Raw genomic sequence first — 16,218 nt, 5'->3', positions numbered from 1 at the left:
ATTTTACGTATCGTAGGTAACATAGATACTTATTAGTGTTGTGAAATATACGTTTTATATTGATTAACAAAAAATTTAATTAATTTTTATCGGAACGTTACGTTTATTTAATTTTTTTCTCCTTCTACAATATAAAAATAAGCAAAAGTATCTAGATTTAGAATTTTTTTATTTCCGTTTTTATATGTTATATTACGCAACTTTAAATGATAATCACGAAATAGAGCGAAACATATACGAATTGACATTCACAATTCTGTTTCGATGATCATCGTTTTTAGTAAAAAGATTGACGGTATGCTTCATCAAATATCTGCCTTAATGGATTAACTCGCAATCGAAAAAATATTGATAGAAATGTTATTGTGACATATGACTTTTTCAAATTTAATCGATATATAAGTACATATACGTATAATAATGACGATATTCTTAATATTTATATATCATATCTTTTTATAAGCTGTAAATCCAATATCACATACACAACACAATAAAAATTTAAAATATTAATTATTTTATCTCAATTAAATATTACTTTTATAATAAAAAAAAATTCTATAAATAAAAACAATCGACTGTACCATACGAGGTAAACCACACCGCAACAAGATTCAATATTTATAATATAATAACATATAGACGCGTTAACGAGTTGTATCGTCACTTAGGCAATATGAACTTAATAGCTTTACCATCTAATGTCTGTAATAATTTGCGGTATATATTTTTGAAAAAAGAAAATTCCAATTAATTAAAAACTTTATTCGATTACAATACCCCACACACATTTAAACGATAAACAATTATTCATTGTTAAAAACGTCAATCAAATAAATGTTTGTTTATACAGTCTCGTAATAATAAAAAAAAGTTGAATTTATTTTAAATTCCTCCATAGATCGTTAAAATTTCGTTTGAAATCACGTTCAACAAATAAATTAAAATCTAACGTGAATTGCATTGTAAATTTTTCGCAAAACAATTTTCAATACTCTCTATACGTAAGAGAAATAAAAGTGGAAAGTTAGAAATTCACAAATAAATGTCTATCTTATTATTTCGATATATCTCATCGTCCCCAACGTCGATGGCAAAAACCAATCTTGAAACTACGTCAACTCTAACCCTCCTCGTTTCTATACTTCGTCAACTCTTTTCAAAGTTCTTTCTCTTATTCCGATTCTCTTACTGTTCTTAACTGAATTCATAGAAAATTCGCAATTCTATAGAATGCTCTTTACGATTTGTATCTAACAATCATTTTAATAATGACAAAGCGTCTATTCTTTTCGTAATTGTTTTAAAAAAAAAAAAAAAGCACATATTATATACGATTATACGTATATAAATATACAATAAAAATTGGACGTTTAATTTGATCGAACGATTAATTCCGATGAAATATTTTAATCTATTTAATTATACTTTCCATTTTATTCTTTCCAATTACTCGTAGTTCTTTCGATAAATACTGGTTACATCAATAAAATGACAACAAAACAATCTGTCACGTGGAAATTAATCAAACAATGAGAATCAGAGTGGAAGTTCATCTTCGATGTTGGAGATCACACGTTATTGGCATGCAAGATCACCAGATATGTCATTATTCCCGAAGCTATCTATAAAAGTCAAAGTAATACATTTATCGATTGTGAATGAGAAAATAATTAGATATATGTATATATATGGGTGTATGTATAGGAGAGAATAGGGGTCGAGGGGGAGGGGGAAAGAGGAAAGAGGAAGACTTAGTTAAATTAACCTTCTCAGTCTTTTATCGTCTTACCGAAAGAAGAAGAGACAGATCGATACGAATCATACCAGCGGCAGCAAAAAAATAGACTTTCCTTAGTTGAAAATATGCAGCAGCCTCGATGTTATCCTATAATTACGAGAAGCAAATCGATACGGTTTCAGAAAGAGAGAGAGAGAGAGAGAGAGAGAGAAAATAACGAAAACAGAAACGTCTTGAAGAAGAAACGCTTTGATCAAAATAGCTCTTCGTTGTAATTATTTGTTTACAATTAGATAATAAGAAAGTAAGATAATTAAGGAGTAAACAAATAATACATTGAATAAGAACGGTCTTGAAAATTCAAACTTGAAAGATCTTTGATAACATTCTTTTGATAACTTTAACATTATAACAGACGTTGTTTGAGAAAGAACAGAATCAAATTTTACAATAGTTCTCACCTGTGTGAAATTTCGTTTTCCAATAACGGATGAGAGAGGTGAAAAGGCTATTTTTCCAACCTCATTTGCCTGAAAAGATCAAAAGGAAACACAACAACATATTATCATATGCAAATTGTAAGAAAACTTTCTTTTGTAATTTACAACACAGTTAACGCTGTATATATATATATAATTTACCTGAGATGCAGTAGCATGACAAATCGCTATGATCAAAAATAAATTGCCAACGCAAGCAGAAATTAACAAGGATTCTCGTACAAGTAATAAAGTCGGCAATACATCCCGTCCATTGATTGTGTAAAGTCTTGAAAGAGTATTAAAAGACATACTGACGATCCAAAAGAAAAGTGAAGCTGCATAAACCGAATTAACTGTTTGAGTAGCGTTAGATAAACAACAATGTAACCACCATATTTCTTCCAAACGAAAATTCATTCTCGCTTGATCCACCACCATGATCTTTCCATCTGCAATATTAAATAATAAACATTAACAAAGTTTTGTGCTATATAACTTAAAAAATAAAAATATATTCAATTTAAATATAAAAATATTCTATTTCAATTTTTTGTCATTCATTTATTTACCGCTATACGAAATCCCATTGTAATTTGCATATATGTATATGTTACCGGCAATGTATGAACTATGAGAGTTATTAAATACTTTCCTTAGCATTCTATAGAATTTTACCCATTCTATTAGACAAAGTATGTGTTGTTTTTTATTATGAACAAAATTATAATGCAATAAGAAAAAATTGATTGCATTCAAGTATTGTTATACACTGTATGTATCTTTTATTATTGTCAGGATACATGTATGCACATATATAATTGGAAATACTTGTACAATAGACTTACGGTATAAAGTAACGGTATTTCATAATTTTATCCTGACGATAATTTAATAAAGAGTCGTTTCAAATGAGTTGTTAATTGAAATTTATTGTTACATGGAGAATAGTAACAAATACGAACTACAATTAAAGTTTAAAGTGAAACATCTACTTTATTACACATTATCTTGTATATAAAATCGAATAACCATGGAAAATATCAAATAAACTTAACAAAAGGGTGAAACTTAGATCGTTAATGAAACTAATGTCTAGCACATTAACTCTTCGTTGACGAAACTTGATATATATCGATGTTACGAGTGTAGGACATTAAAGGGTGCAATCGATTACATGTCAACCTAGAAACGAGCTTGGAAGCTTTCTTTGAACTCGAGGAAAACGATAGCACTCGACTGGTTATCGTGTAAGTGGAATCCAGATGGTATTGGTATGTATATATGTATTTGTTTGTATGTACTTATGAAAAAAAAACAAAAAGAAAAATGGAAATTTGTAAATGAGAAAAAACAAACAAGAAATAAGAAAGCAAGAGAAAAAAATCTCATATTCTCATTCGATATTTTAAATTGACCATAATTAGCCCTATACACGTTGAAATATGTTGCGATATATACATGCATCTCTATTCCGAAATTTCATGATAGATATTGAAATATATTTATTTAGTTAGAATCAACATCAAAAGTAACTTTCATCTGGAAATGTACGGAATAAGCTAAAAAACCATTAAATAACAATATATATATATATATAATGTATGTAACTTTATCAAATTTCTCTAATTTTGATTTTATAGTGTTAATCGATTTGACAAATATGCGAGTCATATAAATACCGATAATTTAAACAGTAAACTAAGCCCAACAAATTTATTTTATAATTTATTTTTTAATATATAAATATATAATTGTAATATAAAATCAATCTTAAAATCAATGCTTTCTTTTTTGTGGCTTGATATAAATAATTGTATTAATATATAATAAATGTTAACAATTTGGTCATAATTATATATATATATAAATATAATTCAGGAAACTGATGCAAGTTTCATACGTCGCAATATATTTCAACGTGTATAGGAAACCTTAACACGTGATAAATGAGAGAAGTTAATAAACTAACAGAGAATATTCTCGATAAAAGATAAAAAAAAAAAAAAAACTTTACAGGAAATGAACTTACCTTCAGGAAGTAATAGTATCTCACAGAGCCTTCGAAACCTTTGATAGAGGACGAAGGACAACCCAACAAATTTCAGTAGCTGCATTGATATCGCCGCGTTCACCAACCCATAAGTAATTCCATTAAACATCGGGGCAGATTCTTCGCAACTGTGCACATACATACACGTACACCCACACACATATATATTCACTATAATTTCTTCCTTTTGATTTCGTGTTCTAGCTTATTTAATAAAGAAAAAAAGAATAGAGAAAATATAATAAAAATACACACGATTCAGAAAATAAAAAAATATTACACTATAAGTTAAAAGTGTTAATATATACGTCTATCTAATAAAATTTATTACAAATACAGAAATAAAAATAGAAAATAACTCGTTGTAATATAAAAGAGTAACAAAATACGTACAAGAAAAAAGATATATTGTAATAGATTATTAAACAAATGCATTGTCACAACTGTTAATCAATATTCACGATGAATTTATATATCTATATTTATTTCTGTGTATTAATTTTATCTTTTATATATCATACGACCTAACGTTGTAGATTAACGCGCGAATGAAAGTAAAAAATAATTACAAAAAAAAAAGAATGAACAAAAAAGAAATAAAGAAAGAAAGAAAAAATATGATGTTGCTAGTAATTCCCAAAGCATGAAACGTCATGGAGCATCAAAATATCTTAAGAAAAGGATTTCCCGAGGATCTTACCAGTAGCTTGTATATCCAACGGCAAACCAAACCAAGAAAGTAATTAAGACTAAAGCTTGACATTTGCGACGTGCATTATTGCTTTTAGTTGGACGTTCATTAAATCTGGTAGTGCGATCGAAGTTTCGTAATTGGGCAAAGGCAGCACGAATTTTCCCATTCCAGACAATCGAGAGAATAGCATCAGTGAAAAGACAAATGTAAGATAAACTTGTTCTCGCAAGAGTCAACAAAAAACTCTTGTATTCGACGTCAGTATCAATAATTATTAAATAAAGACCGATGATACAGGTACTCAAATATACGGACATCCACAAAAACGTATATATCATGCCACGTTTAGTCACTAAAATATCTTCATCGGTTATAACGTGTGGTCCACATCCAAAAAGTCTCGATGCTTGTAGAAAAGGTTTTATGTCACGAGTCAATCCTACCATTCTTCCAGATTCAACAGAGCTCTCTCTTACGAAATGTATTCTGAAAAATTCATATAATAAGATAATAATTCCCCAATATGCTCTTGAATAATAATAACAGAAATAAAAGTTTAGTAAAACTATTAGTACGATAAATGAGTAGTTTCTAATACGCTATTAGACCAGAAATGAAGTTATTAGCACTTAACTCTTAACATGTTTTCTCTTCTATTGATCTCCCCAAACAAAACGATTATATCTTTTTTATGTATATTGTATAGTAATTTATAAATAATATAAAAAAAAAAAAATAAAGATAAAAAGATATGAAATATAGGCGTATAATAGCGAATTTATTATTAATAAATTATAGGTAAAATATATACATATATTTTATTACACGTTCTATTAACGATCATACATATATATGAACTTTATGATCATATTAATAAAAATCCAAATAGAACAAAATTCTGAAACTTCAATACAGATAAGAAGTACTGTAAGCCGGAAGTAAATCCGCGATCATGTTTTTTTTTTTCAAATGTACTCGAGTCCATCGTTGGACATCGTCGAGATTAATGAAAATTCGAGCTTGATAAGAAACATTGCGAATACCATATAGACACGTACAACAAACAATTAGAATGATTTACGAGTAGGAAGATCGAACACCGTTCTTTTCTTTCATCCGATCGTATTTCTTTCGTCGTTAACGCGTAATGTTACTAAATTAAGGGGCTGTAGGAGTTTGAACAGCCGTGAAAGTGCTCATGTATTTTTTATTGAAAATAATCGCGAAAATAAATTTGAAATTATTAGCTCATATTATTTCTTTTCTTTTTCATTTTCTTTCTTCTCCCCTTTTTTCTTTTATATATATATATATTACAACAATAATTTTTACAGTACTGAAATGCAGAGGATAATGAAACGTGTCCGGGATCCAGTGCATTCGAGTTAAGCCCTCTTTTCTGGTATGAATAAATGGTAGCCATTTTTCAGGTTGCAGTGATGTCCTGAAAAAAAAAAATAAATCTTCGAGAATACTATATCTTCCCAATAAAAATTTAATTTTTTCACAAAGTTTCAAAATTAACGTTGTAGAAATGCATCGGTTAGATATAGAAGATCAAGAAATCAATTGGAAAAGTAACAAAAGTAAAAATTGAATGAATGTTTTAATGTAACTTTAAACCAGAAAAATGTGCTATTGATCAATGTTACCTTTATGAAATGATTCTCTTTCCTTTCTTCCTGTTTTCTTGATTGAACTTTTACACTTGTGGAGAAGAATGTAACTTCACAATTACAAATTCCATGCATATTCAACGTAATATATTATCATTCAGAGTTTGAAAAATAATATTTAAACAATTACGTAGTAATATAAATCAATCTCGGAATAAAATGTTCAAACTCCTACATGTAAATTTAGTTAATGGTACGATCACTCTCTTTCGACGACGCGAAGACTACTACTACAAAACTAGAACTACCTATTGCTCTACACCTTGGATATAGTGAAGCTTCCTTCACCCATCATATAACCTTTCTAGCAAAACAGTTTCAAAAATATCACGTTTCTCGGTCTACCTCGAGGACGACTTTGTCTTTTCCAAACGGGGTTGGATAAATAATATGGGCGAGCGTTGAAGGGTCGAAACGATGAAACACTTTGAAATCTATGATACGAATCTTGAATCAAATAAATATGTACATACGTATCTGGAATAACAAAACGAGGAAGGTCTCAATAACCAATAACGAAGGTTTTTATCATCTATAAAGGGACAACTACAAAGTCGAAGGATAATGCTATGAAAATATAAAGATAAAAATGTCAAGGGAAACAGCAGCTGTTGATCGTAAATTGTCACTATGTAAAAATAATGTTTCTTTTCGAAGCAATTACAATTACAAGTGGCACGCGATATTTATACTTATAAAATACTCGTTACATCTCAACCTTGACCCATCTCTAATTTTATCATTCTTCGATTATCACAAAATTTACACTAATTGCAAAATGTTCAATACAATACACATTTTTTTTTTATTTATTTAAAAATTACAAGAAATGGAATGATTACGTTCATTTTTTGTTATTTTTTATCATTGTTAACGTTATACTGGAAGGTGACTTTATAACGACTTGGCGAATAATTTAAAATGCAAGATCTAATAATAAATACTTTTACTTGATACATGGACGAATAATCACATCGAGATCATCACATGTTTGATAAATTTCTTCGGAACAATATTGTCATAACGCATACACCTCAAATTACTTACCTTCATTTAAAAGATCACGTTAAAGATATCTTTTATGATGAATAGGTAAATGCGTACGCATTAAGCATAAAATTAATGAATTGATCGAATAGAAGATTAAAAAAAACAACACTTTCGAAAAATTAAAGTATATTAGAATTATTAGAAATTAATATAGTCATTTTTAAAACGCAATAATATTATTTAAATTATTACTTACGTTTATATAATTTGAAATTTCAAATTATGTACATATACCGCGCCGGATAAAAACAAAGCACGTAATTGGTTTGTACTCCTTGAATCTACCAATCATCTTACAGCGCCACGTAGCACTAACCTAACGTATAACAGCACCAAAAGGAATACGTAACAAAAACTAAATCAGTTAACTATACTAAAATATAACAAAAAACATATGCCATAAGGTTGATAAAATAAATGTGTTATGTGTAGCACTATCATTATATCACTTGATGATTAGAATCGTTTAAAGGGCCAATGGGATCCTTTGAAAATTAGTGACGTTTTCGTAATTGACAGTAAGAACGATTGGGGGCGTTTGTTGAGCCATTGCACCATACAATACCATTGGATTGTTCGCTGGTGCATGTCCGCGTCGGGAAAGAAAAAACATTGTTTTGAAGTTGTATAAGGTGAGAAGTCATTAGGTGAAAAATGACGTCCCGTCTTGAGAAAGAACGTGCCAAACAAATTCAAGACAAATGTCAAAACCTCTTAAATCAAATGTTAAGAGACGAGGACAACAAGTACTGTGTTGACTGCGATGCAAAAGGTTCGTTTGTCGTCAAGAATTTCTCCAGAAAATATTTTACGAATTAACGACCCGAAATCCTTTTTCCTTTGACAGTTTTTTCTTTCATTTCGTTAATCAATGAATTCTTATCAATCTAATGACGTTTTTATTACCGAAATCATCGATTTCGTTAGTTTCCTTCGACCTAATTCCGCGTTCGCTTTTTCAAGACGAATTATGGATTTTTAATTTCTTCCCTACAAACTTACTGATTGACAGTAATAATGCGATAATGTCACATCAAATTATCTTGACGTAGTAATCGAAAAAAGTTTTTATTTATTCTTATTAAGATTATAGTCCAATTGGTATTATATTTTTTTTTTAATGTTACCTACTCATTTTGACATCTATCAAAATTATTGTGACATTGTCAGTTTAGCACATACACACGCGCGCGCATGCACACACAACATATTTTTTTTGATTCTAGAAAGATATTACATGAATCTAATGATCAATTTTATATTCTTCTTTATATACTTTCTATATTTTTGTTTTCCTTAACTAATTAAAATATATTGAAATTATCACAATGTCTTTATACTATATTACAATAAAATTAGAAATGTGTGTGCATTGTCATTTGTATTTTTCCAGGGCCAAGATGGGCCAGTTGGAACTTAGGTATATTTTTATGTATTCGTTGTGCTGGAATACATAGAAATCTTGGAGTTCATATAAGCAAAGTTAAATCTGTTAACTTAGATACATGGACACCCGAGCAAGTTGTGGTATGCTTATAATTTTTATTTTCTAATATAAATCTTTTACAAAATTATTTATTGCAAGTAACTTGTATATAACTCTTGCATCTATTTTCTTAAATTTGTTTTTTTAAGTCCTTTAATAAAAAGTATAATAAGTATATTTTTAAATGTATATTTTCTTTACAATAATAACTTAACTCTTTTCGTGAAACTTAACACATTCGCTACTAGTGTCACATATTTAACACACCAATTTTCATTGAAAGTTCAGCGCCACAAATTTGTAATGATAATCAATGTGAAAAATAAATTTTGGAAAAATAAATTTCGTCTCCTGTGGTAATGAACATGTTAATAACAGACATATGTATATAATATGTTATGTGAAAAACTGAAATTGGAGAATGTCAAGAAACATATGGTCGCTTGTCAACATATACCAAATACGTCAGTGAAAGACCAAATAATTGGGTTTATTCTTATATATTAATATTTCGGACATACATCAAGCAACTCTGTGAATTTTAAAATTCTCCAATTTCGATCTTTCACGATAACATAATACTCTCAAATAACAAAAGAATTAAATGTAAACAAAACTTGTGTCTATTATTATAACATTTAAAGTGTTCAAATTTATTACATTTTTAATTTCTAATTTGTAATTTCTATTTTAACAGAGTTTACAACAAATGGGAAATTCACGAGCACGTGCAGTCTACGAAGCTAATCTTCCAGATAGTTTTCGGAGACCTCAAACGGATTGCAGTTTAGAAAGTTTTATACGCGCGAAATATGAACATAAAAAATATATTGCAAGGGAATGGGTACCGCCTCCTTTACCAAAGGTAAAATATAATAGATATATTTAAATAATAACAGACATCTTTTTATTTAAATATAAATAATAAAAAATAGGTATTTTTTATTGATACATATAAAACTAGAAATAACGAAGTATTTTCTTAGTTCTTTTTTTAACATTTTATTATCACAAATAGGTAAATTGGGATAAGGAACTTGAGGAAGAAGCAGAAAAGCAACGCAAACGAAAAAAAGAAGGATCAAAATCCAGCACCAATCAAGCTGTACTGCCACCTGTAAAAAAACCAGAAGTAGTACCACAGCTACCAAAACCATTAAGTTCTGTCAGTCCAAAATTAGGAAGAACAAGTAACACTGCAACACTAGATCTATTAGGCCTTGGTAAGTTAGTTTATTTAATAAAATGCATATACAATATTTGTTAAAATTTTTATCTTTAGATGCTCCAGCTACCAATCAACCAAGTGCAAATGGATCTGGAGATGATATCTTTTCCTCATTTTTATCTGCACCACCAACATCAACATCCACGACTGATAATAATACTACAAGTGAAGCAACAACAAATAAAAGCGAGGAAGAAAACTTCTTCGACCAGCCAGTTCCGTTATCTCAAGAAAAAAGTAAAATGACTAAAGACAGTATTTTAGCATTATATGGTACACCAAACCCTCAACAACAACAAATATATGGAGTTTCTGGTACTGTAAAATTCTTTTAAATTTACATATATAGGGTGATTCACTAACTCTTGCCACCAAGATAGCTCCGAAAGTATGATAATAGCAAAAAAGATTATAGAACAAAAGTTACATGAAAAATTCTGAGCTATCTTGGTGGCAAGAGTTAGTGAATATCACCCTGTATATATTATATTTTTTATATTAAAAATAATATATAATTTAATCTTCAAACTACTTTATTCTAGGTGGTATGTACAATCAACAATCTTTACAATACAAGCAACAAGTTCCAGGTGTAGTTGCTTATGGCCAACAACAAAGCAGTTTTCAAAATCCACAAAGTTCATTCAATCAATTAAATCATATGCCAACTCAAATGACTGTACCAAGTCAAATACCAATCAATCAAACTCAAATTACACAAAATCCTTCTTCAATAGGAGGAGTAGTAACTAATCCTTTAGGAAGTTGTGTACATATGAGTCAAATTAATCGAATGAATGGTGTACCAAACACTGGTGTTGCAATTCAGTCTCAAATGGTATCCAAATAAAATAATAACTTATGCACTGTATATTAAATAACACAATATAATTAATATATACTTTATCATAGATGATGCAATTAGGACAAACTAATAATGGATGGAGCGGTATGTTGACGCAAAATATTCAACCAGCACCTGGAAACAACCCATTTTTTAATTTAGCGGCTCAACAACAACAATCTACAGCAGCTTTTGTTTCTCAAGTACATACAGATTATAAATAATCTATAATATTTAAAAAGAAAAAGAAATTATTTAATTATGTAATATTACAGTTGCCGCAGCAAATGTCACAGATGTCTTTAAGTGGAATGAATTTTTCAACTACTGCAGGAAAATCAAATAATACTGCATTACCTGGACAAACTCTTTCTACTAACTTATGGCAGTAAAAATTATGGTGGATATGATTAGTTGATTGACAATTTCATTCAGTGTTATATATTAGTGTCAACTGTTTGTTACCCAGCAAATTATATTTCCATATTAGAGATCGGAAATTTTGTTGGGAAATAACGGAATGAAGACACAAATAAAAAACACTACTCGAGTATTAAATAATGTGAAAAACAATCCCTGTATGAAAAAAGTACTGCGAGTCACTATATTTTTCTTCAGAAGCTTTATCAACTTCTAGTATTGTTGAAAGTACAGGAGATAAAAATAAAGGTAAACGTTAGACTGATTATGAAGAGTTATTCATGCTGTTTGAAACATGTGTAGTTAACTAAGTAATTATATTGTAAAATTGAACATTTTAATAATTGGGACTTAGTTTTTATGCTTCAGGGTCCACTCTTGATATAAAAAAAAATGCATCCAAATAAATAAGTACAAGTATTTGCGGTACAATAAATGTACTGTAAGATGTAAATTATATCAGATATGACTTGAAATTATTTTTTCCAATATTTCTTTAAATGCTAAATTCTCTGAAATGAATAATGCATTTATTATACATCGAAATACTTGAAACAAAATAATTATTGCCTAAATAGTTATAACTATATGGTCAACTTAAAGTTTTTTATATTTTTTTTGTGTATGCAGAATACAAAGGTTGAAAATTTAATTATGTCCAATGTGTACATTTTCACCTTTTTTCTCTCTATATATATTATAATATTGAATTTTATTTTAATATTTCATGGTTCGCCAAAGTTATTATATTAGAACCAAACTTTAAATTAAAATGACAAATTATAAAATATCATAATTGATATTTAAAATGCAGAAAAGTAGTGCAATGTCTATGAGAAAGAATATATTGTGTATAAATGGTTTCTTTCTAAAAAAAATACTTGTTCTTTTATTATAATAATACATTATAAACATAATATATATGTTAGTTTCAAATTAAGTCAAATATTTTTACAGGTATTACTATTTTATAGTAAAAGTAATAATTTATATAAACTAAATGCCATATATATTCATGACAGTAAATCTTTTCAAGCTTATTTTTGCATAATAAAAAATATACTCTAATATTCGATAATAAGTCACGTGAATAATATTCATTATATTCATACTTTCACACACAACATATACAGGATAACTGATATAACTAAGTAAGAGGTAATTCTACGTGAAAAAATAAGTCGGAAATATAAAATAAAATTTTTTTATTTGTGATTTTGTTTTCGAAAAAAATAACTTTTAAATACTGTTTAAATAATAGATATAAGTGTTATATATAGTTGTTCCTATAAATTTCATTATCTTGAAAAGTTATTTATTTTTAACAAGAAATAACAATACGCAATGCAATTCAATATTCAAAACATTAAAAATTAAAAATGAAATTATGTTGTGTTATAAAAAGGAAAATTGCAAAAAATCTATAGATATTATAATCCAATGTAAAACCAAGAATATGTTAATAACACAAAATTATATATAAATAAAAATAAAAATTAATTATTCTCAAATTTTAATAAAATTTTATATAATTCTTTAGCTAAATTTTTAAATACTATATTACTTACATTTAAAAAAGAAAATAATATTTATTCTATAAAAAGAGAGATGTATTTTACTTAAATGCAATTAAAAATGATTGTCAACGTTTCTTATACACCAATCAGAACGCCGTAATACATGTATGTTACTATTGGTTAGAATCGTTTCATAAGAATAAAGCTGTAGGTTTTAAACGGAAACTTCCATCTTAACTACATAGTCAAATAGCTCTTCCTCTTTCTTGAAACGCTTTCACGGTAATACACGAGGCACAAGCTGCTGTTACTATTTTATAAAGCATTTTCAAGTTAATCCATTAAACACGTGGTATTAAACATGGACAAACCAGTCGTATTAGCCCGTGTAATTAAAGTATTGGGTCGTACTGGTTCACAAGGACAGTGTACGCAAGTAAAAGTTGAGTTCCTGGGTGAACAAAATAGACAAATCATCAGAAATGTAAAAGGGCCGGTACGTGAGGGCGATCTCCTAACCTTGCTGGAATCTGAGAGAGAAGCAAGAAGACTACGATAAAGCATTCTATCTTTATACTATATTAAAAAGATTACCAAATATGAAATCACATCATTCCAATACTCCTTTTGAAGTGGATTATTAATCTTACTGTCACTGGAAAAAATCTAATTGTAATTACCACTGGAAAGAAATAGATCAACAAGATGGATCAATCTAACTTTATGTTCAACTACATTCATACTATGAATTCTGTAATAAATCTTATCTGGTAATCATCACAATATAAAGTGTTTTTATTTTTGTTTCTTATTTTTAATGTCTAACATATAAGGTTACTAAGTTACATAGACAAAAAAGATATGTTATTACACATGACGATGTCTATAATATATTTTATTCTATAATAATATCAAAGTGAGCTAATGTATTATTTTGACCAAATGAAAAGAAAACAATTTTTCTTTTAGAAAGAATATTCATTGCTCATAATTAAAAAATAAATAACTATATAATTTATTAAATATAATAGTGTGTGTATTTACAGTGTTAAAATCAAAATTCTTTTACAAATATATACAAGTACATTCAAATTATACAAAACGATAGAAATAACATTTGTAAAAACTACTCTTATAACATAAGAAATCGTAACTTTTAAAAAAATAAACAAGTATATTCATCTTCTCATAATCTTATATTCAAATGATAATACTATTTTGTGAAGAAAATATATACTGTTATATCCTTCTACGTTTTAATGGTGGTGTATCACGTGGACTGGAAGAAGCTTTCGATGAACTATCCACACTTTGTCTAGTTGGTCTCTTCGGACCTCTTTTTAAGCTTTCACGACTTGAATCAGAATCCTTGCGTTCTTTTTTTACATTTGATGCTTAAAATAGAAAATAATATATACATGATAAGATCGAGAAAAATATTTTAAAATTCAAATTTAAATCTTGAGAATAGTTCAAAAAATACCAATTTCTTCCATTTCATCCTTCCCTTTAGACCTGCCTTTAGAAAGTTTATGTTCCTTCCTTGAATCTTTCATATCTCTTAGTTTATCTTTTTTTAAATCTATTTCTTTAACATATTTCTTTATATCTTCCTTTTTCTTTTCAAGATCTTTGGATCCTTTCATATCGCGTAGCATAGCTTCTTTCTTAAATGACTCCCTTATATCTTTTTCTTTTTTTATTTCTTTATATTTATTATCTTTTTGTTCTTTGAATTTGCTTTCTTGCTCTTCCTTTTTCCTCAATTTTAATGACCCTAAATATTCTGATTCAGGAAGTGAAAAATCCATTTCGTGACTTGGAAATGGCAAATCTTCCATATCATCCTATTTATATTAAAAGAAATTCAATGCACAAAATTAATATCAATAAGTTAGAATTAAATATTCTAATATAACATTTACAAAATTATATTTATAAAATACTACAACTTACTAGAGCCATAAGATCATACATTGATTCTAAATGGTCCCAAATTGCTTTTAATGAAACATTTTTATGAATAGCACCACGAAATTTTTCCCTTATACATATCATGTGAAAATATTTATTGATACCTACAAAATAAAAAGTATACAAATGAAGATATAGAATTGTTATCAGATTTTAATCTTACTGTAATATGATAAAAAGAAAAGATTCGCACGTAAATACAAATTATAAGATTACAATAATAAAACGGCTAAGGTTAAGACCATAGACAAGTAAAATATAATCTTTGACGTAACGAGCATAACCTCAATTTATTTATTTGTATTTACCAACTGGTTTATGACCATTCATAGCGAAGAAAAGATTAATTTCATTTTCTATATTCCATTCTATATCTTCAGTAGATTCTGCAGATTTTTCTTTAACAGCCATTGTAAAAATAATCCAAATTAAATTACTAAATTCACTTCTCAAATACGTAATACACAATTTGAGACGCCATTGATTTTATTGTAATATTATGGGTAATACTAAAGAAAATCTATGGGTAATGAAATCATTGCTGAATACAAAATGTTAATATTCATATTCCGTTGAATAAACTATTTTTATGATTTTTTAAGATTTATAGTGTTTTATATTTTTATAACATTTTAACAAACACGTGTTTCCATGATGCGCGTGTAAATGATCAAAACTGATTGGTTATGAATTTATCAATGTGGCAATAATATGTCATAAGAACTTTTCTGTCTTAGCACGTGAAAACATTGTTTATAAAATATTCTAAACTATGTACGTGTAATAATTGGAAAACTATTATTTGTTTGTCACGCATATATATATTGTCTTATTATTGCATTTCTTGGTATGTACTTAGTTTTTCATTTTTAATGATAAACATAAATGTATTTTTTCTTAGAGAAAAATTTCTATAATTATTTCTTTGGAAAAAGCAACAATACTTGTTTTATTTCTTACTTACACTTTACTACAAATGTATATTGTATCAGCAGAATTATGTGATATTTTTTATATTTTATTTTGCATTTCAGGTAATGCTTATTTACTAAAAAT

The 16,218-nt window shown here is 27.9% G+C and overlaps 4 protein-coding genes across 4 annotated transcripts; 2 read left to right on the top strand and 2 right to left on the bottom strand.

Annotated features, from left to right (window-relative positions):
• Nucleotides 1-1,468: 1,468 nt before the first annotated feature.
• On the bottom strand, nt 1,469-6,329 carry LOC106793422. The gene is made up of 7 exons (XM_014760322.1): nt 6,300-6,329; nt 4,974-5,453; nt 4,253-4,401; nt 2,383-2,672; nt 2,203-2,271; nt 1,793-1,888; nt 1,469-1,625 (listed from the first exon to the last, which is right to left on the bottom strand). Exons 2-7 carry the CDS (start codon nt 5,411-5,413, stop codon nt 1,572-1,574), a joined length of 1,098 nt encoding a protein of 365 aa, XP_014615808.1. The 5' UTR covers nt 5,414-5,453; nt 6,300-6,329; the 3' UTR covers nt 1,469-1,571.
• A 1,884-nt stretch (nt 6,330-8,213) lies between these two features.
• On the top strand, nt 8,214-12,140 carry LOC106793501 (stromal membrane-associated protein 1). The gene is made up of 8 exons (XM_014760500.1): nt 8,214-8,465; nt 9,087-9,220; nt 9,877-10,044; nt 10,198-10,402; nt 10,462-10,722; nt 10,950-11,245; nt 11,320-11,454; nt 11,527-12,140. The coding sequence occupies exons 1-8, from the start codon at nt 8,348-8,350 to the stop codon at nt 11,641-11,643; spliced, it is 1,434 nt and encodes a 477-aa protein (XP_014615986.1). The 5' UTR covers nt 8,214-8,347; the 3' UTR covers nt 11,644-12,140.
• Nucleotides 12,141-13,412: 1,272 nt separating this feature from the next.
• LOC106793506 (40S ribosomal protein S28) lies at nt 13,413-13,977 on the top strand. Its single transcript, XM_014760507.1, has one exon. The coding sequence runs from the start codon at nt 13,550-13,552 to the stop codon at nt 13,745-13,747; it is 198 nt and encodes a 65-aa protein (XP_014615993.1). The 5' UTR covers nt 13,413-13,549; the 3' UTR covers nt 13,748-13,977.
• A 229-nt stretch (nt 13,978-14,206) lies between these two features.
• Nucleotides 14,207-15,857, bottom strand: LOC106793505 (MRG/MORF4L-binding protein). The gene is made up of 4 exons (XM_014760506.1): nt 15,471-15,857; nt 15,145-15,266; nt 14,672-15,035; nt 14,207-14,582 (listed from the first exon to the last, which is right to left on the bottom strand). Exons 1-4 carry the CDS (start codon nt 15,571-15,573, stop codon nt 14,428-14,430), a joined length of 744 nt encoding a protein of 247 aa, XP_014615992.1. The 5' UTR covers nt 15,574-15,857; the 3' UTR covers nt 14,207-14,427.
• Nucleotides 15,858-16,218: the final 361 nt, after the last annotated feature.

The sequence above is a fragment of the Polistes canadensis genome, unplaced genomic scaffold, assembly GCF_001313835.1.
Source record: "Polistes canadensis isolate GaletaPanama2010 unplaced genomic scaffold, ASM131383v1 scaffold_14, whole genome shotgun sequence".
NCBI lineage: Eukaryota > Metazoa > Arthropoda > Insecta > Hymenoptera > Vespidae > Polistes > Polistes canadensis.
Note: the sequence above shows the minus strand (reverse complement) of the source record. Positions and strands in the feature narration are given on the sequence as shown.

Excerpts from the sequence above, each read along its gene's own strand:
- LOC106793422 (XM_014760322.1), bottom strand. The coding sequence starts at position 5,413 with ATGGTAGGATTGACTCGTGACATAAAACCTTTTCTACAAGCATCGAGA. Across the intron at positions 4,402-4,973 it reads GTTGGATATACAAGCTACTG|TTGCGAAGAATCTGCCCCGA; the intron begins GTAAGATCCTCG and ends GTATGTGCACAG. Across the intron at positions 2,272-2,382 it reads GTCATGCTACTGCATCTCAG|GCAAATGAGGTTGGAAAAAT; the intron begins GTAAATTATATA and ends TGATCTTTTCAG.
- LOC106793501 (XM_014760500.1), top strand. The coding sequence starts at position 8,348 with ATGACGTCCCGTCTTGAGAAAGAACGTGCCAAACAAATTCAAGACAAA. Across the intron at positions 10,045-10,197 it reads TACCGCCTCCTTTACCAAAG|GTAAATTGGGATAAGGAACT; the intron begins GTAAAATATAAT and ends TATCACAAATAG. Across the intron at positions 11,455-11,526 it reads CAGCAGCTTTTGTTTCTCAA|TTGCCGCAGCAAATGTCACA; the intron begins GTACATACAGAT and ends GTAATATTACAG.
- LOC106793506 (XM_014760507.1), top strand. The coding sequence starts at position 13,550 with ATGGACAAACCAGTCGTATTAGCCCGTGTAATTAAAGTATTGGGTCGT.
- LOC106793505 (XM_014760506.1), bottom strand. The coding sequence starts at position 15,573 with ATGGCTGTTAAAGAAAAATCTGCAGAATCTACTGAAGATATAGAATGG. Across the intron at positions 15,267-15,470 it reads GAATGGTCATAAACCAGTTG|GTATCAATAAATATTTTCAC; the intron begins GTAAATACAAAT and ends TTTATTTTGTAG. Across the intron at positions 14,583-14,671 it reads GGATGAAATGGAAGAAATTG|CATCAAATGTAAAAAAAGAA; the intron begins GTATTTTTTGAA and ends TTCTATTTTAAG.